This window comes from Stigmatopora nigra, chromosome 16 (genome assembly GCF_051989575.1).
Source record: "Stigmatopora nigra isolate UIUO_SnigA chromosome 16, RoL_Snig_1.1, whole genome shotgun sequence".
NCBI classification, from domain to species: domain Eukaryota; kingdom Metazoa; phylum Chordata; class Actinopteri; order Syngnathiformes; family Syngnathidae; genus Stigmatopora; species Stigmatopora nigra.
In genome coordinates this window covers 2,091,179-2,115,829 of record NC_135523.1, presented here as the reverse complement: position 1 = coordinate 2,115,829, position 24,651 = coordinate 2,091,179, and the positions used below count along the sequence as shown (strand labels likewise).

At 38.7% G+C, this 24,651-nt stretch overlaps 2 protein-coding genes across 4 annotated transcripts in view; one reads left to right on the top strand and one right to left on the bottom strand.

The window, feature by feature from the left end:
- The window catches only part of pou6f2 (POU class 6 homeobox 2), a 53,458-nt gene extending 44,141 nt beyond the window's left edge, over positions 1-9,317 (bottom strand). For both annotated transcript variants that reach the window (XM_077735527.1, XM_077735528.1), the window contains exons 1-5: positions 9,212-9,317; positions 8,117-8,241; positions 5,753-5,868; positions 4,529-4,550; positions 3,659-3,878 (exon numbers count right to left, since the gene is read on the bottom strand). In XM_077735527.1, coding sequence (XP_077591653.1) covers positions 3,659-3,845 — 187 coding nt within the window. In that variant the 5' untranslated portion in view covers positions 3,846-3,878; positions 4,529-4,550; positions 5,753-5,868; positions 8,117-8,241; positions 9,212-9,317. The remainder of the gene's footprint in view (positions 1-3,658; positions 3,879-4,528; positions 4,551-5,752; positions 5,869-8,116; positions 8,242-9,211) is intronic.
- Positions 9,318-9,405: 88 nt separating this feature from the next.
- vps41 (VPS41 subunit of HOPS complex) lies at positions 9,406-20,096 on the top strand. 2 transcript variants are annotated; one of them, XM_077735526.1, is made up of 29 exons: positions 9,406-9,611; positions 9,860-9,898; positions 10,196-10,265; positions 10,516-10,554; positions 11,496-11,603; positions 13,237-13,314; positions 13,949-14,023; positions 14,481-14,543; positions 14,634-14,699; positions 16,426-16,545; positions 16,625-16,771; positions 16,836-16,902; positions 16,963-17,060; positions 17,129-17,258; positions 17,326-17,560; positions 17,627-17,708; positions 17,775-17,867; positions 17,939-18,066; positions 18,229-18,373; positions 18,448-18,489; positions 18,557-18,607; positions 18,682-18,819; positions 18,888-18,942; positions 19,014-19,154; positions 19,210-19,346; positions 19,423-19,522; positions 19,602-19,646; positions 19,721-19,800; positions 19,869-20,096. In XM_077735526.1, exons 3-29 carry the CDS (start codon positions 10,248-10,250, stop codon positions 19,947-19,949), a joined length of 2,562 nt encoding a protein of 853 aa, XP_077591652.1. In that variant the 5' UTR covers positions 9,406-9,611; positions 9,860-9,898; positions 10,196-10,247; the 3' UTR covers positions 19,950-20,096. The 2 variants fall into 2 exon arrangements, with proteins under 2 accessions (XP_077591652.1, XP_077591651.1); XM_077735525.1 differs by lacking the exon at positions 9,860-9,898.
- The last annotated feature ends 4,555 nt before the right edge of the window (positions 20,097-24,651 follow it).

Sequence of the window (24,651 nt, the reverse complement as noted above, 5' to 3'; positions counted from 1 at the left end):
CCATTGCACTGAATTGCATTGTATGGTTGTTAAAACTGCATTTAATTCTAACACTTTTCAGCATTTTTGAGGCATTTAACTTTAAACCTGTAATAAAACATGTCATAGTAACTTTTTAACTACTGTTAATAATTTTCATAAACAATGTTTTATACATTTTGTGGCCATTTTTAAGTCAGTACTGTGTTCAATATTGGTAAATCTTAAATGAAATAATTCTTATTTAATTAAAAAAAATACTTTTTTCTTCTACAATTCCATTTTAATTCTAATATAAAACCTTAATACGATTTTATCGGGTATTATCAGCCATTTTGCGCGCAAGTACAAGACTTTCAACACTGCATATGACCTTAAATGTATATTCCTATTCACAAAGACTGAAGTATTCTCATCCAATGTCACTGAATACCACCCCACCATATTTACAATCCCGTTGACAGTAACCCAGCCCCATTGACATCAAAACAACGAAAGCCAAAGAAACCGAGCGATTGATCTGTAAATGAAGCATAAAAAAAAAAAAAAACAACCTCCATCTCGCTTCAGCGCCACTACCGTTGTCTTTTAATCCGCCTGACCTGAACTGCCCGATAATTCAAATAAAAAGCATTGGGCGTTTTTCCCGGACAAGCTTTCTGGCCATTTTGTAGGAATCGGCATAAGTGCGGCCCATTTGCCCACGACGCTAAGTGTTGCCAAATGAGCGGTGCTGTCCTTCCCGGGCCGGCTCCCTTTTGACAGCGTGATGATAGAAGTGTCGGATCCTCGGCCGACTAAACGCAAACTGACAAGAGATGAGCCTCCGCCGGCGGAATATAATGCGGAATTGTGCTCTGAGTGTCTTATTATCTTGTCGGCTGATGTCTGAAAGAGGGAGATTTGACTGGAGGAGTGAAGACAGAGGCCGCTGTGCGCATCACAACAAAAACACAACAAATGCCTGACCGCCTACTAACAACAGCTTTCCGTACCTTAACGTCCGCCCGCCACTTCTACCCGGAGAATAAAATACGAGGCGGCGTTGTATTTGCGGCGCTTCGTAGCGCCTGTTAGCTCGAGTGGAAGAACTATTTGCGCGGGGCGGCTTTTAAGAGGAGGTGGAACGTACGCTTTTTGGGTTTTTTGACGCCCGCCTTGGGTGCCCGGGGATTGACAATTTATTTTTTTTTGGGACAAACTGACGTGTACTTGTTATACTGACAGGAACCTCAATTATGGGCGCGTAAAAGACGAGTGGCGGACAAGAAGGATTTCGGAATGAACCGTCAGAAAACTTTTTAGTGGTCTACTTTGGGATGTGTCATGTCAATTCCTGGGCGGCAAATAGATCATTTTAGCAAGATGTGTACTGGGAATGATGTCATTTGCCTGATTTGACATTTGATGTCTAAATGCTGTACTTTAGCGTAAATATTTTGGCTTTTTGGCTAAAAAGTATGTCATTAGGAAAGTCAAGTTTGTGTTAAAATCAAAAAGTACATTTACAAGCACATATAGTACTTTAAATTAAAACTTTAACTTTCAGAATTTAAGTTTGGAAAGAATTTTACTGACGCACAACTACCGGCAGATGGCAGAGTTGGACCAATTTAGGTTAGCATGTTAGAACGAGAATTAAGTTATACAATGAAAGTTGTACTACTTTAAAGTACTTTTTTTTTAAATACACGTCAATTTCAAAACGCTTAAATTGCAATTATACTTTGTCGGATTATATTAAAAATAATTAATTTTGTAGAAAACTGGAATCAAAAAGTTTATTTTCGCGCAAATAAATTAAATCAAAAGGCTCTAACACAGAGATAGGCAAAGAGTGACTTTAAATATTTAACTGTGTGATCATTTTGGACAGAGTTTTAGTTTAAAAATATATATACTTTTTAGCAGGAGAGGCTATCTAGAGAGTAAAATGATTTTTAACTATATTTCCAAGAGCTAAAACGTAATATTTGGTATCAAAATGTGGTCCCACCTCAAAATAAAAAAACAACACAAATTGCCAATACATTTAGCAAAACCTTCATTACCTTTTCCTCCTGACAACCACAGCAGAAAACCTTCACCACCCAAGCAAAAAAAAATCTGTATTCCCCTAACCACAACACAATCCATATTAATTACATCAATTCTGAAATCCCATTCACTCACTCACTCGCTCCCATCAGATGACTATCAAAAAACCAAGTATTATATCCTCTGAGCATCGTAGTTAAACGAATCTACCGTGTTTACAAACACCTAAAATGGACGCCAAATTGTGTATACCACTTTTTTGGCCCCAAAAAGCAAATAAATAAAACTACTCCATGTCTCCGTGTCAATTTATTTCCGGCTCACAGGTCAGGAAAGATGGTCCAAAGCCAAAAAACCTCAAAATTCACACTGGAACGCCTCTAACCAGCAACATCTCCAAAAAACAACAAATTAAAAACACAATTTCAATGAAACATGCGCAAACGGGTTATGACAACTCATAAAATAATAAGCCAATTTCCTTCATTGCATAATTTAAGAGAAGCCCAAGCATTAACAACTAGAGAGCAAGTTTGTAAGCAATATTTCAGTTCAACGCTCTACTAAATTCTTGTGCCGACACTGTCGTGCGAGTCGAGTCAAATATTACATATTACAAATGATTTGACATGCGGCGCATTTGAGAGTTAAAAAAAATGGGGACAGTTTGATGGTGAGATAACAAGATAGCAAAAAAAAGTCAGAGATAAAAATTACAAAGGGAAAATAGTACCATGACAAATTGAATCCCTCCTATTTGTAAAATCATTTACATAAGCCAACTGGTAATGACTACAATTTGCATAATTGCTCTCATAATTACGATCATTTACTTCTCATTGAGTTTTAATGCAGAGATGTTAATTAAAGGCTATTTTTAAGCGGCTAAAACGGAATTTAAATTTCACTTCAATTTTAAAGTACACTGGACAACTGTTTATTTTTTATTTTTTATTGATTGACTCAAAATTAGCCCTATTGTTGAATTATTTTCTAGTATAAGACAGCATACATCAATCACATTGACCTACCTTAGTATTCTTGATGGTTGTTGACCTAAACATGGCAATACAGGTATAGTTTTGCTACAAATTCCTACCTTTTGGGCAGTTTTTTTAAAGTGCTAGTTCTAGAAACACTTTTAAAATATTCAATTGGAATAATTGTACATTTAAATAAAAGTTTCCATAAAAATAACTCAAGATTTTGCTTTGAATCAATGCATTGTTTCTACTTACCCGTTTTTATATGGCAAGTGACTACTTTTGGGTCATTCCCAAAACCTAACTTTAATAATTATAACTTTATTGTTAATGAAGTTTTCTTTATTCATCATTAGAAACATTGTAAATCATAAAAAATATGCAATTCTCAAAGCACATGAACATTGAAATGAATAAAAACTATAGTTATGGTTCTCAAAAAGCTCCTTTTTTTAAATTTTAGACTTCCATATTTGAATGATTGTCACATATAAGCTGAATAGATGAATTTAGGTGTTGCAAAATGTTGAAAAAGTGGACTTTCTAGGTCATTTTCTTTTTCAAATTGACTATTGGCGTGTAAATATTTAGCTCCCAAAGTGACAAAGTACTCCAGAAAAACTACTAAAGTCATAGTCAAGTCACTAAGTGCCACTTACCGTACAGTTTCCCCGACGTCCGCTCCAAGTCGGGCCCCTCGACCGGCAGTATGACGGCGGCCTCGTCGTGGAGCTCGCTGTCGGGGCTGCCGGCCACTTTATCGTCGACCCGGCCCCCGAGTTCCAGCGCGCTCATGTCGCCTCGCATGAGGGAGAGCAGCGGCTTGCTCAGCTGCCCCGTTAGCATCGGCTCCCCGGGACCAGTGGGAGGGGGGTCCGACTGGGATGAATACCGAGAAAAGAGATGATGGGGAGAAAAAGAAAAACACAGCCGTGGTTAGGAAGGAGGTACTCGGGTGCTCTCCGCGGCTACCTTTGGCTGACTATCTTGCAACCCGCATTCCCCCCTTTCTGTCCCTTCGCTCTCTCTCTCTTGTCGACTCGCTCTCTCTTTTGCCCCCCCTCCCATTCTGACTCCCTTTCATCCCAAAATGATGCTGCGAAGTAGCGTTACAGTATGACAGGTGCTTCATTTTGCCCAACAGCGCACTCATAAATATGACCAATAAACAATTATCAGAATAAAATTAGTTGAACTTTCAACTCATTCACTGTAGTGCATTCCATTATATCTTGATTTGTCCAAATGATTGGACATTTATGGGTGTAAATGGCAGTGAGTTAACAAAGCTGTGTTATGGGAAAGATAGTATCGCGATGATTGAAATATGGGGTTGATTAATAGTGATAGGTTTAGTTTAACATTATGAGAAAACGAAATACTTCAGTAATGCTTGGATTTACTTATTTTTTTCTTAATTGTTGAATCTGTGATCACTATATTTTACATAAATTGAGGTATCTACATTAGAATAATAATCTTCCATTAAAAAAACTCACAAAAAGTCCAAATTTTGGAATTTCCCTTACCTGAATGAAGCTCCACCAAAATCTGAAATGGCAAAAAGAAAACAAAATTTCAGATTTTCCCAAAGTTGAAACGAGTCAATTTTAAGGGGGTACTACTGCGACTAAACATATCCCACTGCCTAGTGAACCCCTCAACATCCAGCCCAGACTTCACGCTGAGTTGGCTTCCCAAAGACGGGCTCCAAGGATGCGAGGATGGGTCTTCCTCCCTCCCTCTCTCCCTTCCTCTATCTACCCTACCCTCACTCCAACTGTCTCTTCCGCCTTGTGTCTGATCAGCGGAGAGCTCCCGAGACAGTGTTCACCCCACCTCGGGCTCCGAGACGTAGACGAGGAGCAGCGGGGCCGCGCTCCGCTTCCTTATTTAGGAATCAACCTAAATATGTCTGCGCAAAAGGGCAGGTGACCAGCGAGTACAAGTGCACAAAAGGAAAGGAAGGACCACTAAGTGTGCCCTGAAAACAAAAGCTACTGCAGCCAAATTACACAACATAGACAGCAACAATGTTGAATTGGTTCTCATTTTCTGCAGAGGATAAAGAATGCAAGTAAGCATACATAATCAGCAAAATATTGTCTTGGGGTATATCATCCCAATGACATTAATATTAATTCAATTAAAAGTAGTACTATGACATTTTGAGATGTGATGACACCAACATTTTTTTTAAAATGGTGGCTCTACAATCCAAACACAAAATTATTTATTTTTTAAATGGGCATATTTACAATGTCAGTTGATTAACCTTTTTTATAATATTTAACTTATAATTGTCCAAAGCTTCAGAATACCAGTATTTGATATTACTTTGAAAAGTTTTAGTTTTAATTTTGTAAAACAAACCAACATTTGTATCTGATATAAAAATAATAATTAGAAAATAACAGGTTAACTTTGAGCCATTTTGCCTCTAAAAAAATGTATTTTTTTTCATTTTCTTCTACCTTTGTTATAGTTTTTAAGACATAATTTTTAAAGGGGCTACATATCAATCTAAATATCATATATCTACAAACTTTGCCCATATTTTATTTACTATTTCTTGTATAAAATATTGTTTGGTTGAACAAATTTAAACCTGCTAAACCAAATGAATAAACAATGGATGACAGAGTCCGATTATCCCATTTTCTTTAATGCCACTCCAATTACTCCCAGGGTGTCAATTAATAAGCGGCTAATTCTTTCATTCAATTATCTTAAATGCCGAGAGATGTGTGTACCTTCGTCATCATCATCATCCCCACCACCTTCATCATCCTCATCCTCCTCATCATCATCCCTGGGAGGCTGGAGGAAGATTAGAGCCCTGATCTCATTCCCGGCACTTGTTTGGAGTCTGTCAGGAAGAGGAATGCCAGCATTAGGGAGGTAGCGCCACATACTCGTGATATGATGAAATAAGGAGGAAAGGGGAAAAGAAAAAAAAAGACAGAAGGATGGACACAGAGAGGACGCCACTCTTCTCCACAAAGTGTCACCATGTTGTTTATTCTATTTTTCATCATAGCTTGCGGGGGAAAAAGATTCCCATTTTCTTTGATTCTTTTTTTTTTTTGCCCTCGACGCACAACACACCTTCCACGGATAAAGAAACTCTCATTTTTATAGGTGTTGCAAACTCTCCTGCACCCCCCCCCAACCCAAACCCCATTGCAAATTACATTGTGAAATTTCAGGGCTGCTCCCCGCTGTCCCCTCGCAGCCTCCAAGCAGCCAACAGACTGTGAAGAATAAATAATAAAAAGCTATTGATTATTTTGATGACTGCAAGATTCAATTAGGTATTAATTTTGCCCTCCAGTGGACCTATCAAAGCCAGGGAGGAGGGAAACTGGCGGCGGGTTGAGGGGGGTAGTGCGCGCCGAAAGGGAAAATGTGTTTTGATGGCCCGCATTTGATTTAAGTGCACTCCCCAAATCAAATACAACACAAAGCGTGATGACTAGTGACATTGTTACCAGACGTGGCAATATTGAGCAGCCGCCACGGCTTCAGCTCTTTCTATTGATTAACATTTTTAGATTATCATGTGTCACGTCAAAAGGGGTTCCTGGTGTGGTGACAAGCGCATTAAAAAAAAGAGGGCGGAGGGGGGGGGGGGGGACGCGTGACAGTGGTGGTGATTTGTCGGGGAGGGGTACAAATTGTCAATATGGCTAAGTGTCGTATCATTACCTCTAAACAAGCTGTATCGATAAGGTATTGTCAATTACTGATAAGGGCTGTATCGCTAGAATTACAATGGTGTGAAATGGCTAAGCAATAGTAGATGTTTTTATTTCATTTTAAAGGGGAAATACAATGTTTCAGATGCAAAAGAATGTACTGTTAAACAAACAAAATACATGTTTTATAGTACACAAGAACAGTTGCAAACTAGAAAGACAATTTTGAAGAATGGCTAATATAATTAACCCAAATGTGTATATGTATGTATGTATATGTATGAATATGTGTATATGCAGGTACATATGTGTATATACATGTACATATGTGTATATGTATGTATTAATGTGTATATATTTGTCTATATGCATATGTGTATATATATATATGTATATGTGAATCTATATGTATATGTGTATATATATTTTTTCTTTTTTCATGTATTTATTTATTAACTTACTTATTACCTATCTATTTAAGTCTAAAATGTCTTTTTCTGTGTCTCTATTCTCACCCTCTTGCTACTGTGACAACAAAATTTCCCAAATACGGGATGAATAAAGTTATGGAATCCAATCCAAAATGAGACAATATTTTCCTGCTTAATTCAAATAAAGATACATATGCTTTCTCCCTTTTTTCCCCACTAAGAGCATCTCTATTTTTTCTTTCCCTCTCATTAAAACGCTCAACAGATAGCCTCCCATCACCCCCTCCTTTTCTCCCACTACTAAAACGCTCCCTGGTGGATGATTGGTAGGTGAGTACAGGCTGAGTATTATCAAAGCAGTGTATTAAAAGGAGCTCTTTGAAGCCGAGTTGTACAGCAGCGGCGGGTCCGGAACAGGTTGCCCACTCCCATTGGTAAGGTGGATCTGTTTTTTATTTATTTATTTTGTAACCCTCTTTTTTTATATGCCAGATCGATTGACTGAGCTGACATTCTGGAGCATCAAAGATTTCAATGCCCTAATCTGACTCCTTCCATGAGGACCATGGGTTGTTTTTCTGCTTTTATTTTTTCCCCTATGAAAAATACCCTATGAAGTACGGCTTGGACATTGCATTTATCAAGCCATAAATAATGTAATAGTCTACAGAGAATGGCGTGCTGTACAGCGGGCACTGCACCTGAGTGACACTTCAGAGGACTCGCTGCCACTCAAAAGCCAGCGGCGACGTCTCCGGGGACCTCCGCCATGCTTACGAAAAGGTGCGAAAATCTGATTTCCCAAAAAGGGATCGGTAATTCTCTCTGAGGGTGGAAGCCTCAATCAATAAATCATTGCTAAGTAGATTGTAAGGACGGGTAGGGGGAGAAAAGGCCCCTGTTGGTATCAGTACATGAGAATTCTCCCGAGGAGGGATGGAGGGGGTAAAATGGCGGCATGAGACAATTTCAATAAAGTGGAAAGCACCTCATACAGTTGGCATTCGGACACATGCTGGCAACCAGGAAGAATTTCATCGTGGTGTAGTTCAAAACAGCAGAATGAGCCCCTTTCCAAGTCCTGGGATCCCGGGGGTAACCATTTGATGAGGCCTGTCAATTTAAAAAAGACAAATTACTTTCAATTCATAACTTGAAACAATTCACAAAAATAAATTACCTAGAATATTGACTTTTCTAACGTTTTAGCAGGATACATACTTTCCATCAGTTGAGGAATTCAACATTTTCAATACATTATACGATTCAATTGTCGTTTAAGAATAGAAAACGGCATAAATGTATCGAAAAAAGAAGAAATTACCCGAGTGCCGCAAGCTAATTAATTGTTTCTAGAAAGTTTTAGCAGTCGGTGGCCAACAAACATTAATAAGCTTATTATACAATTCAATTATGTAGCTGTCGTTTAAAAATATAAGACAGCATAAACATACAGGAATAAAAAAACAAGATAGCCAAGTTAATCGATAAAGTGAATCTTGTAAACCTAACCGTTAGCACATCACAATAGGCTAAGCAGCTAAAGTTTGAAAGCTAACTCCACTATAAGTTATAACGTCAACCTCGGTTCATTTTTAATGTAATTACCTGGCTGAAATAATACAGTTCAGTTAAAAGCACATACATTTATATAAATATATAACATTAATGACAAAAGAACACTATAAATATCGTCTACATTAATTTCGGGAAAAATACTTCACCCTTATTGACGACTTCAAAGGATTTGCCAATTTCGCGCCTTTGCACCAAAAGAACGACAATACCCACAATCCTCCACTACATGGTTTAGCATATGATTCAAGTTAAAGTCGTCGCAGTCGGTGGATAACAAGGAAAAATAACATGTTCTTCAAACAATTCAATTAAGTAGCTGTCGTTCAAAAATATAACAGCATAAACGTACAGGAAAGCACAAATTACCCGAGTTAATTGATAAAGTGCTACTTGTACACATGGCTGCTAACTACTAGCACGTCACAATAGGTTAGTAGCTAACATTCGAAAACGAACTTCACTATAAGCTATAACGCCAACCTCGGTTCATTTTTAATGTAATTACCTGGCTGAAATGTTACAGTTCAGTTAAAAGCACATACATTTATATAAATATATAACATTACTAACAAAAGAAGACCATAAATATCGTCTTCATTAATGTCCGGAAAAATACTTCACCCTTATTGAAGACGTGTCGCGAAGCTGTGACGATTCACCAATTTTGCGCCGTTTCACCAAAAGAACTACTACAATACCCAGAAGCCTCCACCCATAATTACTTGCTTGTGCGTCGGTGTCACAGTCCCTGGTTGACAAGAAACATTATAACGATGTCCTTAATATTTTTGGTCATGTCGGAGAAGTAACCACGTCTTTGGGAAATCTTTAGTAGGTTTCAAGGCCAAACGTGGTGTTTTTATTTTGAGGCACGGCGTCGTGTAATTATGGTGGCGGTGGAAAAGGTAAGACTAGCATGCTATCGACTGTCTTCCAATGTTGACGCAATTAACATAAAACTAATCACCTAGTAAACTAGCAAATGTCTATTCATGTTGTAATATTAACCTTAAACATATTTTACGTATGATAGAATGTTGTTCTGTCAAAAAAGAGTTAGTGTCTTAGACTTTTGGAAATAGTCGGCATTTCAAAGCACTGTACTTGTGACGTATGACGACATTATGTTTACATCAAATGTTTCTCAAAACAGGGCAGAAAAACAAGTAAAGAATTCACCGACCAGTCTGAGGTAAGGTTTATTTAATCAAGGAGCTATTTATGAACAAGTCGTTTTGCTCAGCGCCCTGTTTTTCATGAAAAAAATGCATGTCAAAATGGGCACTTTTTTTTATCTAAGGCGGGCATTTTCGCGCCTTTTCACTAAATGAACTACTATACCCAGAATTCCCCGCTCCAGTAGTTCGCTCATGTGATTCAAGTTAAAGTCGCAGTCTGTTGCTAACAAGGAACAAACACTATTACGGTCTCGTTCATATTTTCTGGTCATGTCGGAAACGTAACCATGTTGTTGGGAAATCTTTAATAGGTTTCAAGGACCAGCGTGGTGTTTTTATTTCGGAGAACGGTGCAGTGTTATCATGGCTGAAGTGGAAGAGGTAAGACTAGCATGCTAACGACTGTCTTCTAATGTGGACGTCACTAACATAACTAGTCACCTAGCGAACTAACTACAATGTCTATCCATATTGCAATATTAACCTTAAACATATTTTGCATATTACTCAATGCTGGTCCGTTAAATAAAGAGGTTAAAGTGTCGAAAATATTTGAATAGTCTGCATTTCAGTGTCTTGTATTCTGACGTGATGACAATAATATTATTAAATCTATTGTGTCCCATAATAGAGCAGAAAATCAAGTGAAGAATTTACCGATGAATCTGAGGTAAGCTATTTATGAATGAGTAGTTAAGATTAGTGTACTGTTTTTTCATCAACAATTGATGTCAACATGTGCACAGTTCTGTAAAGGATGGGATTTTTATTTATTTTTTAAGTACAATAAAACATCACAATACTCTTCTGGTCTCAATAGAGTGTTTGTCAGAAATGTCAAGACACACATTCATTCTGCTGATGTTTTTCTGATCTGTCAATAGTATGAGTAACTTTGTGTTTGCTTTGACACCTGAGGACCCGGAGTAGACTAAATAAATTATAGTTTTATGAATCAAACTGGTAGGAAAGGAGAACAAGGCATAAATTTTTTTTAAAAAAAACGACAAACCAAACATTCCATACTTTTAGAATAACAAAATATGAATTGTAAACTGTCTTTAAGGATATTAGTCGACCATCTTAGCAAATAAAATACACAGAAATGCCTTGAAATTATGTCAAATGTATAAAAAATAAAATCTGACAAGTGAAATGTGCATTTAAATGTTTGCCCAAAGTAGCTTAAACCACACTTTTGCTTTCTTAATAATAAAAAACTTATTTTTCCCTGCCAACAACAGTAGTGGGCTGATGGGTCACAGACCAAATATTACTCTCAATTGGCTTTATAAGCGAAGCTCCACAGTCTGTGGGGTGCGTCGACTCAAAACACTGTTATGTCCCACCGAGACGGACAATAGCATGGAAAGTGTTATTTTCCCAAAACAATCCACTCGACGCTACTATATCTAGGCTATTTCCTGTGTATTATGGTGGGGAACGCTTTGATGCGAGAGCATTTGTCACGGACTTTGCCGCCGTAACAAAAGAGAAAAAGCCCAACTGAATCCCCCTGCCGAGAAACTAGCCACTTTCAAACTTTTGCCATCTATTTTGAACAACTTGGCTAATTTGCAGTTGGTCTAACTTTGTTTTTTGGTCAATCAGGAGGAGGAAAGCGAGGAAGAGCCGAAGCTGAAATATGAACGACTTTCCAATGGCGTGACAGAAATCCTTCAAAGCGATGCAGCCAGCTGTATGACTGTCCATGACAAGGTAGACGGTGGGTCACGCCACACGGGGTTTTGGATTTTTATGTTGTCGAAGTTTGTTTGGCGGGGCCATTCTTTTCTCACCTGCACGCCGGCTTTTCTCCCGGGGAAATGCGCCAGACGCCATTGCCGTCTCAACTTTTCTGGACGACGCTGACAAGTCATGGTGACGGCAGAAGCACAATTTTGAGCGTCATTACCTCCTCCAAGGAGCTTTTGTTTGTCTAGTTAGTACGTCATACAGAGTTTTACTCAAATAATGGTTGTCATGTTTCCCCAACTATTGTAATTATTATACTTTTTACTCAATTTTACAGGACTATGACTTTGCATTTTTTACTACTGTGTATTTAATTTCATACAGTGCTTTATATGCATGGTGGGTTGCCAGGTTAAGATTCTCAATTATGTTATTTTTTTTTATTTTAGAGTTAAGAATGAATGAAAAATTATGTCAATATTGCTCCAGTGCTTTATATACATGGTGGACTGCCAGGTTTAGATTTTCAAGTTTTTTTTTTTTTAATTTTAGAGTTAAGAATGAATGAAAAATTTTGTCAATGTTTTTCCAGTGCTTTATATGCATGGTGGGCTGCCAGGTTAAGATTTTCAAGTATGTTTTTTTATTTTATTTTAGAGTTAAGAATGAATGAAAAATTTTGTCAATGTTTTTCCAGTGCTTTATATGCATGGTGGGCTGCCAGGTTAAGATTCTCAAGTATATTATTTTTTTAATTTTAGAGATGAAAATTAATGAAAAATTATGTCAATGTTGCTTTACACTTCTACTTTACTTTCCCAACTTGAACCCCAAACTTCTGAATCTTCCCACAATCAAACAAGTCACATTCTACATTCAATAGAACCCCTTTGTCGTCACACCCGGGTAGCGCCAGCCCCAACCAAATATTCTCCTCTTTCTACCCGTTAGCACCTTGCGCATGTGTCCTCATATTTTAAAGCATCTGAATGGGGATTTCCATTTGAACAATCCCGCGTCCCAATAAATCCCTTTTAAAAGTTGCTGCGCCTCACGAGCCTCCAACCCCTTTTATTTATTAATTTTATTTCCTGCTTATTTTATTTGGGAAGATTGCGGCGGGCTCTATGTGACACGCTCAGTTGTGCCTGTAAATATAAGCATTTCATTATAGGCTGCACTCAAGCATGCTGCTAGGCCACATGCCGCCAAGAGGAGGAGGGATTACGACGGGGGTGCAAGAACACACTTAAAGCCACACTTTCTCTTCACCCCCCCATACTTTATTTTTCCCAATGGACACGCACGCACCGCTGAAGCACAAAAAGAGCCAGAAAAACACTTGAAAATAATAGCTGTGTGCGTATCTTATTTTTTTTTTTTAGGGCGAAAAGGTGAAGACAAGTCAGATGTACGGTGGTGCATTTATTATGCTGAAGCATTTTAATTTAAGAAGAAGAAATGCCATTTCACACTGCCTGACTTAATAAAGAGCAATGGCAATTTCACACTTTTGCTCACAAGCTCAGCCAATCCTTACTCTTTTTAACTTTTTTTTTTTTAATCCTTTTCACCTATGCACACACTTTGAATTTTATTATTCCAAAATCTTGTATTACTCTGACTGAATTATGACTTTTGTGTGTTTTTTATGTAGTTTCTTGCTTTGGGGACACATTTCGGAAAGGTCTTTCTATTGGATATCCAAGGAAATGTCACGCAGAAGTTTGAAATTGTGAGTATATACTACAAAAAATGAACAAGACTTTAATACTTTGAATCACTGTCAAATCCACAACATAGCCCACTTGTCTTAAAATCTAATATTTATCTTAAAATATGTTAAAAGAAGGATTTCGTTCATTAAAAGTTTCTATTACCCAAAACTATGTCTTCATAGCCAGTCTAAAACCAGAAAAACTTATTAAATTATTGCAATTATTAAGACAAAATAGAAGATGAGACCCCATAGTTACCAGTTGTGAGTGATAGCCTTAGCATAACAGTTTTGTGGTAGCTAAATACATATGTATTTTATTTTTTAATTCCCAGCCATTCATGGGTAGCCTTAATTTAATTTTCTGTATTGTCTCCGGACATTGGAAAATTCCCAATGCTAAACAAATATTAGCAGCTTGTTAGCATATTATCTTTGTCTTAGCATACTGTAGATACTTGTTTTTTTGTTAATCTGTCAATTTGTTCAATAAAAGTGAGCCATAACTTGTTTTTTTTTTTTTTTAACAATACCATGCCTTCGAAAATCTCAAACAATTTTAGCTAGCATTGTCCCAGTTTAGCAGCTTCGTCTTAGCCTACTGAATGTTCAAAATGTACGTAAGTGCAAATGCTTTTTTCTGCCCTATCAGAGTTCGGTGAAAATCAACCAGATCAGCCTGGACGAAAGCGGCGAGCACGTGGGCATCTGCTCCGAGGACGGCAAGGTGGGAAATCTTCCATCTTTCCACGCAAAGAAGCGGCACATCGCCATTTTCCATCGCCACCGCTTATCTGCTGTCCAACCTTTTTGCTAATAAGTTCGAATTGTGATATTGAGCAGGTTTGGTAGGATCATGTTTCCCTACCATGGGATGGTTATCTTCATTAGCAACATCAGGGTCTTATATCTCTACAAATCTAACCTAATCCTAATTGATACTCCGATGGCATCAGGATATACTGTTATTTTCCCCTTAGATGAGTATCAGGCACTTTTACAGTACACACGAGCTAGTCCAAAAGTCAAGAGATGAACTAAACCTGCAGGCTTTTTTCCCCCCTAGATTCCAGGTGGTCACTAATTGACCACCCGGTGGAACAAATCAAAGCCTGTTTTTTCCTCGAAAGCGGCAATTAAAGTCGGGTTGTCGACTAAGTCACCTTTTTTTGCTCTTTCTTCAGGTACAAGTATTCGGTCTGTACACCAGAGAAGGCTTTCATGAGAATTTTGATTGTCCAGTTAAAGTGAGTAACAGATAAACTAACTTGAATAATGTATACTATCAATTCTATTCCACTTTCCCAGGTCCTAACAGTGTCATTTTGTCCGGTTAGGTGGTGGCATTACATCCACAATTCTCCAAGTCCAACTGTAAGCAGTTTGTCACTGGTGGTAACAAGGTAAGTCCAAATAGGATATTTAGCGTTATTTACATTTTATTCTGTCGTTCATGGTACTCGCTTAAAACTACGGTTCTTTATCTACCTGTCGTGAACAACAACAATAAAATACTTTGGAGTGTAAGAATTTGTGGGTTTAAGAAGACTGAATCGTGTACCTTATGGAGTAAGTGATGTGTATACATTGGATAATGTCGTTTGGTATTTTTAGATCGAGCGTACTGACATTTATACAACAAGCAACTTTTCTTTCCCCCATTTATTGTTAGGCCCGCGTTGCCATTTTCTTTGAATCGCCGCCGATTGCACTCGGCGAAGGCCTCGGCGAGGTGCCCGCTAAGGAAATCAATGCGCCTCGACGGGAGACGCGTCCCGTTCCAAGGAGAAATTCGATGTTTGCCTCCGCCGTTCTTTTGTGGCGCCGTCTCTTTGTGGGCCCAAGCGTTTATTAACGGGCGCGTCTCGCTGAAAGGTTGGAGCTTTGTGCTGCTTGGATGTGGATTGAAAGGCACGTTAGCCAGTGTGGATTACAGCAGGGGCCAGTCAGATATTAGTACAATTGAGAATTGATTGATTGCTGACGTGCAGTACAGCAACATTGGAAATAGAAAGTGTGATGTTGCCTATGGTTATCATTTATAAAAGGTTTTTCACTAATCGCAAATTCACTTTTTTGTGATTTTTTTTTCCTGAGATACATATACACATATACATACTACATACACATATACTACATATACATACTACATACAAATATACTACATATACATACTACATATACATACTACATATACATACTACATATACATACTACATACACATACTACATATACATACTACATACACATACTACATATAATACATACACATATACTACATACACACATACTGCATACACATACTACATATAATACATACACATATACTACATACACACATACTACATATAATACATACATACACATACTACATATAATACATACATACACATACTACATATAATACATACATACACATACTACATATAATACATACATACACATACTACATATAATACATACATACACATACTACATATAATACATACATACACATACTACATATAATACATACATACACATACTACATATAATACATACATACACATACTACATATAATACATACACATACACTACATATACTACATACACATACTACATATAATACATACACATATACTACATACACACATACTACATATAATACATACACATATGCTACATACACACATACTACATATAATACATACATACACATACTACATATAATACATACACATACTACATACACATACACTACATATACTACATACACATACTACATATAATACATACACATATACTACATATACATATACTACATATACTACATATACATATACTACATATACTACATATACATATACTACATATACATATACTAAATATACATGTACTCCATATACATGTACTACATACACATTTACTACATATACTACATACACATACTACATATAATACATACACATATACTACATACACATATACTACATATACTGAATGTTTGTTTTTGCTCACCATGGACTTCATTAAATATTCAAACAACTGCATTTTTCAGAAAGACACTTTGTCTTCCATTCGCCTGATGCTAGACTGCCCTCTGCTGTTAACATGGCATTACTTTTGACTGTTATTTTTCTTTTTTAAGCTCCTACTGTACGAGCGAAACTGGATGAATCGTTGGAAGATGTCTCTGCTCCACGAAGGCGAGGGTTCCATCACCACTGTCAAATGGAGAGCCAACCTTATCGCTTGGGCTAACAATGTGGTCCGTCTGTCTTCCCTCTTGTGGTTTAATATTCATTTGTATGTTAGTTGAAAACTGAAAGTCATTGGTTTTGGGTCAGGGCGTCAAAATCTACGACATCAGCACCAAGCAGCGTATCACCAATGTCCTTCGTGACAATATCACCTTGAGGCCGGACATGTACCCGTGCAGCCTTTGTTGGAAAGACAACAACACCCTTATTGTGGGATGGGGGACATCCATTAAGGTTTGGAACGAGGCGGCCATTTTGTGTGGGGACATTTGTGTCATTTAATATTTTTTCCTCATAGATTTGTATCGTCAAGGAGCGAAACCCGACAGATATGAGGGACCTGCCCAGCCGTTATGTAGAAATAGGTATGGGTCAAATTATAGCGTGTTGACTTTTTATTTTATTGACAGGTTTTGTGTTTGCAGTTTCCGCCTTCGAGACAGAATTCTACATTAGCGGGCTAGCGCCATTAGCCGATCAGCTGGTCACCTTGTTCTATGTCAAGGAGAACCCTGAGCACATGGTATGGCAATGACAAAACCACAACTATATCGCTCGCTTTTGCTATTTTTGACCTTTGCTCGTTTTCAGGACGAAGAATTCCTGGCTCGGCCTCGCTTAGACATCATTCAACCTCTTCACGAAACTTGTGAGGAAATCTCCTCAGATGCATTGACCGTGCGCAACTACCAGGACAATGAATGCCGTGATTACCGACTTGGTGAGACCACAGTACTGTCAAATCTGAGTAAATATCCATGACACTGACATTTTTTTTCTCCAAACAGAACATTCCGAGGGTGAATCGCTGTTCTACATCATCAGCCCCAAAGATGTCGTCGTCGCTAAGGAACGCGACCAAGACGACCACATCGACTGGTTGCTGGAGAAGAAAAAGTATGAGGAAGCCTTGATGGCTGCCGAAATCAGCTTCAAGAACATCAAGAGGCATGACGTCAAGAAGATTGGGATGGCTTACATCAACCACTTGGTAGAAAAGGGCGACTACGACAGCGCCGCCAGGTTGATTTCGATCAATAAAATCCAGGCCATTTCTTTTGACAAATTTAATAAGCATTTTTCTCTTAGGAAATGCCAAAAGATTCTGGGTAAAAACATGGAATTGTGGGAAAACGAGGTCTACCGATTCAAAACTATCGGACAGTTAAAGGTAAGACTGAATGAAATCTTTGCAAATTACCACTAAAACGTCAAATCTTGTCTGAATTAATTGTAGGCCATCAGTCAGTATTTACCCAGAGGCGACCTACGACTTCGTCCCGCCATCTATGAAATGATTTTGCATGAATTTCTCAAAACAGACTACGAGGTATTTGAAATCTGGGCAACGTTTAAGCCGATTGACGAATAGAAAAATAAAATTGTTCTACTGCCGCTCAGGGTTTCGCTACGTTGATCCGGGAATGGCCGGGAGAGCTTTACAACAATATGGCCATTGTGCAAGCAGTCACCGACCACCTGACCAAGAACCCTTTGAACAGCACTTTGCTCACTACTTTGGCCGAACTGTGAGTCATAATTAATTAAACACGTTCTGCCATTGACAGGTCTCAACGTTTAATTCATCTGAACAAAGTATTTTCGGGCAAATTCAAAATAAACTTGGCGTGAAATGTCTTAACAAATCCTTTATTTTTCCTGTTTATGGTACAAATATTTTTTTCCCCCAGCTACACTTATGACCAGCGCTACGACCGAGCTTTAGAAATCTACTTGCGTCTCCGCCACAAAGACGTTTACCAACTCATACACAAACACAACCTCTTCTCTTCCATTGAGGATAAAATTGTGCTCCTCATGGACTTTGACAAAGAGGTTTGTTTGTCCCACATCTCTCCACTGTACCGTATTCACATTTTCTTCAAAACATTTCATTTTCTCGGTTCCAGAAAGCCGTCGACATGCTTCTGGACAATGAAGACAAAATATCAGTGAGTTCCCATATCTATCTTTAAGGTCAATTCTGACACTAATAGTTTTTGGGGTTGTTTTCTTCAGATTGACAGGGTGGTTGAAGAACTTGCAGATAGACCTGAGCTCCTACATGTGGTAAATTTACTATTCTTTAAAGTTGATGACATTTCCATTTATTAAAATCCCATCTTTTTAATCTTTCTCCTCAGTACCTGCACAAACTATTCAAGCGAGACCACCACAAAGGTCAAAAGTACCATGAGAAGCAAATCGGCCTCTATGCGGAATTTGACCGGCCCAATTTGCTGCCATTTTTGAGGGACAGCACACACTGTCCGCTGGAGAAGGTACAAATCATCTGACGCCCATCTAGAATTAACAATTTTACAAAATAATTAATTTTTGGGGGTTGCAGGCTCTTGAAGTTTGCCAGCAGAGACACTTTGTGGAGGAGACCGTCTTCCTCCTAAGTAAGAATACTTTGTTAAATTCAGTTTAATACCTTAATGTTGGTTGTATTTTAATGCCGGGTTCTCCACAGGTCGCATGGGAAACTGCAAGCGTGCTTTGCAGATGATCATGAAGGAGCTGGAAGACGTGGACAAAGCCATCGAGTTCGCCAAGGAACAAGATGACGCCGAATTGTGGGAGGATCTCATCACCTACTCCATCGATAAGCCACGTAAGAAACCAAATATCTTCCTCTATAGACCATTTTTGATATTTTCCTTCTCCAGCATTCATCACTGGACTCCTCAACAATATCGGAACACACGTCGACCCTATTTTGCTGATTCATCGCATCAAGGAGGGCATGGAGATCCCTGACCTTAGAGATTCCCTGGTCAAGATTCTCCATGACTATAATTTACAGGTCCATATTTTTTTCTGTTTACCAAATCCTTTGAAAATAGTAAAAAAAATAATTTGTCTTTCTTTCAAATGAAAAGATAATGCTACGGGAAGGCTGTAAGAAAATTCTTGTGGCCGATTCCTTGTCACTTCTTCAAAAGATGCATCGTACCCAGAGCCGAGGAATCATGATGGACGGTTAGTCTTCTTTTTGGAGGACATTTTTGACCATATATTACATATTGAAATTTAGACTTTTTTTTTCTTTTGTTTGCAGAGGAGAATATTTGTGAATCATGCCATATGACGATATTACCCTCAGGTATGTAACAGTGGAACTTTCTACCTATAACTTTATTTCTGACGTGTTTTTTAATAAATATGCATGTGTTTCAGACATGGCCAAATCTTTCAGCGTGGTGGTTTTTAACTGCAGGCACATGTTTCACAAGGAATGTTTACCTTCAACAGGAACTGTAAGTATGGGTAATATCCTAGCTATCCAACATGAGTACAGTCTTTTATCTTCTATTACTATTTTCAGATTCCCGGACTGCAGTTCTGCAACATCTGCAGCGCAAAGAGGCGTGGACCAGGAAGTGAATTTTTAGGGATAAAACAATAACTTATTTCCAAACAAAAACGTTTATTCATGCTATTTATGTCCGTATAATACAATTATGCTCTACTATAAGCATTCCTGCTTGCTGGTGATGGTAAATTATGGTCAATTATGTGTGGATATGAGAAAATAAAATCTGTTTCAATTGTTTTTGTGGGTTATGGTTGTTTTATGATATTTTTATTATTGTTGTTTTTTTTCTTTGCAGGTAACTCACTGCTCACCTCCATTATTGAAAAGCATTACTTTAAATTCCCCAGAGTTAAACATGTGAGTATAAAATGTTTTTTTAAACTACTTTTCTCATTTTAGGAGACTTTAACACGTTGATTCCGTAAACTATTTTAACAAAAAGAGGTGAAGAAAGTGACGTGAGGAACGTCACGTCCGCCGTCCATCTCCGGAAATACACTCAAATTTTATTAACAAGAAAAAAAACAGCTGGTTTACGAAAAAGAAAAGCATTAAAGTGAGTTTCACCGTCCATTTTTCCACTTTTCCTGACATTTTTATAATGCCAAATGTTTAATTAGAGACTCATTTAACCTGTGGGGGCTGCTGCTTTGTTTATATAACACGCGAGCCGCGTTTTATAGCCAAATTGCTAGCTTTAGCTTCACTACCTCCACGGCTGTACACTTGTAGCTAACAGGTTAGCCACTATTTGCTATTCAACTATCCTAGTTATTACTATTACTAGTGTACAATTACGTCGTTTGACCGCAAAAGTGTTATGTTAGGATAGTGATGCACGTGTTAACGTCATAACAATTGCGTGGGGTGACGCTATCGTTATCTGCGTTGTTAAGCATCTATTTGGCAACTGTTTACGTTATGGTTTACGTCACTCACTGTCGAATGCATGTTTGTATTCAATTTTTCTGAGACATTTCCCTCTTTTCTTTAGCACTCAATTGAGTAAGTGTATTTAAAGTGCTACGGCAGGTAAACAAAGGACATGGACATCTATAGGGACCTTTTCTGATTTTAACCGTTATTTAAAATGTAGTAGACGCCTCATATTTGGTTAAAAAATGCTCTCTGTGTTGCTTTTATAGTGCATGGTGTTTCCAAGATGATCATCACTGCTCCTCTCGCACAATGATACCAACACTGACCTGTGAGAGGGGGATCCAGACTGAAAAAAGGGGGGAAATTAGTCGTTTATCGATTGTTGACACCACTAAATTTGGGAGGAAGAAAATTACATAGCAGCCATTTTCTGCAGGATCATCTTGTTGGATTCTTCAGGTAAGACACATTTCAGCAATCGGTTTGCATAGTCAGTCATCTCATATTTCACTCGTGGCTTTATTATTCACAGAATGCCAGCTTCGAAGCGAGGAACCGAGGATGAGGAGCCCCTCGACCACCAAGCCAAGCTGAGGCGTTTGGACGACGATGATGACGAAGAGATTCCCAACGAAACCGAACCGGCAACCAACAACAGGTCCCTCAAAGACATTTATATTCAAGAACAGGCAGAGAGTAATGCTCCTCGGAGCAAGAGGAAACTTTCAGGAGAACAAGAGGGAGGGAATGCGGCCAAGTCATCCCGGCGCAGTCCTTCAATTAGCTGCACTTTAGGTCCAACCGTTCCAAAACAACACTCAAGTGCCTCCTGTTCAGACGGTGTTCATATAGAAAGCAATGATGGCAGCCACGATGGACTTTTCACAGGGAGTGACGAGAACGACTCGGTCCTTGTACGAACGACCGCGGTCAGCAAATCGCCAGAGGTGAGTGAAGCGTTAACATTTTCCACAACTGAATTTGTACAGAATGAACACAGTTACGGTCGAGCGTCAGACTCCAGTCTTGACAGCACAGAAAACACCACGCAGGAAACGTTAAGTTCAAATACTACGGCAGCTAACACAAAATTCGCCACTGAAGATGAGGATGGAAAAGAAACAGAGAGCCAAAGTCTTTTGGCGAATGACAACCTTGAATCAGAATCAGGGCAATGCAATTCAGAGGCTCCTAACAACAGCAGAAGCCAATCAGTTGTAACGTTTTGTTCCACCAATGGGGTTGTACATGCTGACATATTAACCCATGGGTTAAATTGTCAGACTGATTCGATAGGTGAAGGTTCTGAATATCTGTCACAACCGAGCGCTACAGTGGAAGAAGTTTTGGTCGAAAGTTCTAACCTTGAAACTAGCTGTGAAGAAAGTTGCACCTCTGAAAGCTTTAATACACAGATTGAAGAAACGCAAACAAAAGTTCCTATTCAAGATGTCACAGTGGAGTGTGAGAGTCAACCCGAAACTGAAGAAAATGGAGGCACAGAACCGTCACTTTCAACAGAACCCACAACACACGAAGAAGTCCAGGTTGCTGAATTGACTACTGAAAGTCAAAGTGATGAAACGACTTCAGCAGAGTCTAGTGGATCCTTAGTAGCTCCTGATGAACAAACTGTATTTACAAGTCCTTTGCTTTCAGAAGAAACGGAAAACACGACACAAGAGGATAAAGTGGAAGAACAGCAAATACTTCCAGCAGCTGACCTAGAAAATCAAACTGAAGAACATTTAGCAGCAGTTGAGGTGACTTCAAATGTAAGCTGTGATGAAGATCCATTACAAGGTAATGAAACAGTGCTCTGTCTGGTTAAGGAAAATCCAACAGTGTCCAATAAAACCCAACAAAGTCCAGATAATAAAGATGTATCAACAGAGCAGTCCAGTAAATACAGTGAAGAAAATGTGACAACAAATGCTAAAGTTAGTCCACAAGAGGTCCTCACAGACTGTCAGGAAGAGGAGAGAAATGTGGAATCTGCAAATTGTACCCAGAATATATCCTCTGAGCAAGTACCAGGTTCACCTACATCCAATACAAGCAATCAAAGTCAAGATAATGAAAATCTACCAACAACAGATTCAAATAGTAAGACTGAAGTAAATGTGACAACGCACACTGAAGTTAGCCCACAAGATGTCCTCAGAGATTGTCAAGATGAGGAGAAACCGATAGAATCTGCAAGTTGCAGCCATGACGACGCTTCCTCTGATCAAGTGCCAAGTTCACTTGAGGACATCAACCAAATAACTGAGGAACAAAACAAGACCTCCATTGAGGTACCACAGACAGACGAGGGAAGATCTGAGGACGCATTGCTTCCTTTAGAACCTTCCACAGCAGCGGTGAATGAAATAACTCTCACGGAAACGCCTAGCTCAGAGAATGCAAGCAATTCAACGGAAATAGACCAACGCAATAACAATGAAGAAAGCATTCACAGTGAGTCAAGTCCTCAAATGACTCAATCTTCACAAAATGAAGACAAAGTGATCGTGGAATCCAGTCCCTCAAATGAATCTGATGCAGGAACAGTGCAAGATGCAAACTGGCAAGACTCAGAGTACACACCCGAGGAAGCTCTAATAAAAGATAGCCAAGAAGACGCAGAACCATCTCATTCGGGAACTGAACACGAAACAGATTTGCCTCAAACATCAGCGCCGAATCATTCCGATCCAACTGAAAGTGATAATCTTGTGTCCGAGATTTGTGAAGTTGAAACAGATCCAGATTGTGTAGGGATTCCAACTTCCACAGAGGAGTTACACATCCAGAATGAAGCCGTTAGAGAAGTTGTTTCAGAGAGTCAACTCAGTGAAGTTATTGAAGAAACAGCTGACACTACTAGCACAGAGACTACTTTAGTTCAGCAAGTTGAGCAGGTGACAAATGTTGCTTTAGCTGTTGTTGATTCTGGAAATTGTAGTCTTGATCACATGAATGTTTTTTGTGAATCAGTTCAGCCAACATTAGAAGAGGAGACACGTTGGCAAGACGAGGACGCTACTGCAAAGACCATCGGTAATCGAGACAGTGTAGGAGAGGCATCTGAAAGAGGTGAAGTTCAAATTCTTGTTTTTAACCAAGTGGCTGACACCGCTAGCGTAGCCCTATCTTCGGAAGAGCAGAGCGAGGTAGTCAGTCGGCCACACTTTGAAAACCAGATAGTGTACGAGCCCATTAGTAGTCCAGAGAGTAATGAGGATGCAGATACTGCTATGGCATTGGGTAATCAAGCTTTTGTGTCTTTTAAGAACATAACCAGTATTCATGACAGGAAAGAGGCCTTGTCTACAAATGACTGCTTGCAGCTTCATCATTTGCGTTATATAAATGATGAAACTGTTAACGCACACTTGGATGTGCAAGCAGGAGTTGAAATGACCTCCACTTTTCTAGAAACAGATTCAGATCTAGAAGCTGCCGTGGCTTCAGAGAAGCAAAATTTGGTGTCTTCGGTGTCCGAATACAAGATGCTAGAACTGCCTACTCGAGAAAGTATAGAGGTTAGTCATTTGCACCAGGAATTTCATGAAACAACTGAAGAACAGCAAGATGACCAAGTAGCAGTCGAAATGGAAGAGGTACAGCAGTCCCCTGTTAAAAGTATGGACAGTCAATTGCACGTGAAAGACATTGAAAAAGAAACTGAAGAAAAGTCACATGAGCAAGTTGAAGATGAACTAGTTTTTCAACCGACTATCGCAGTTCCAGAGAGTAGCAGAGATGAAATAGATACCCTTGCCGTAGAGAAGCAATGTTTGGTGACTTCTGAGGACGGATCACGGACTCAAGGCACGAAGGAAGACTTGTCTACTGAGAAAATTATGGAGACTATTCCTTCATGCTTGGAACGTCATGAAAATTCTGACTCGCAAACAAGAATTGAAAT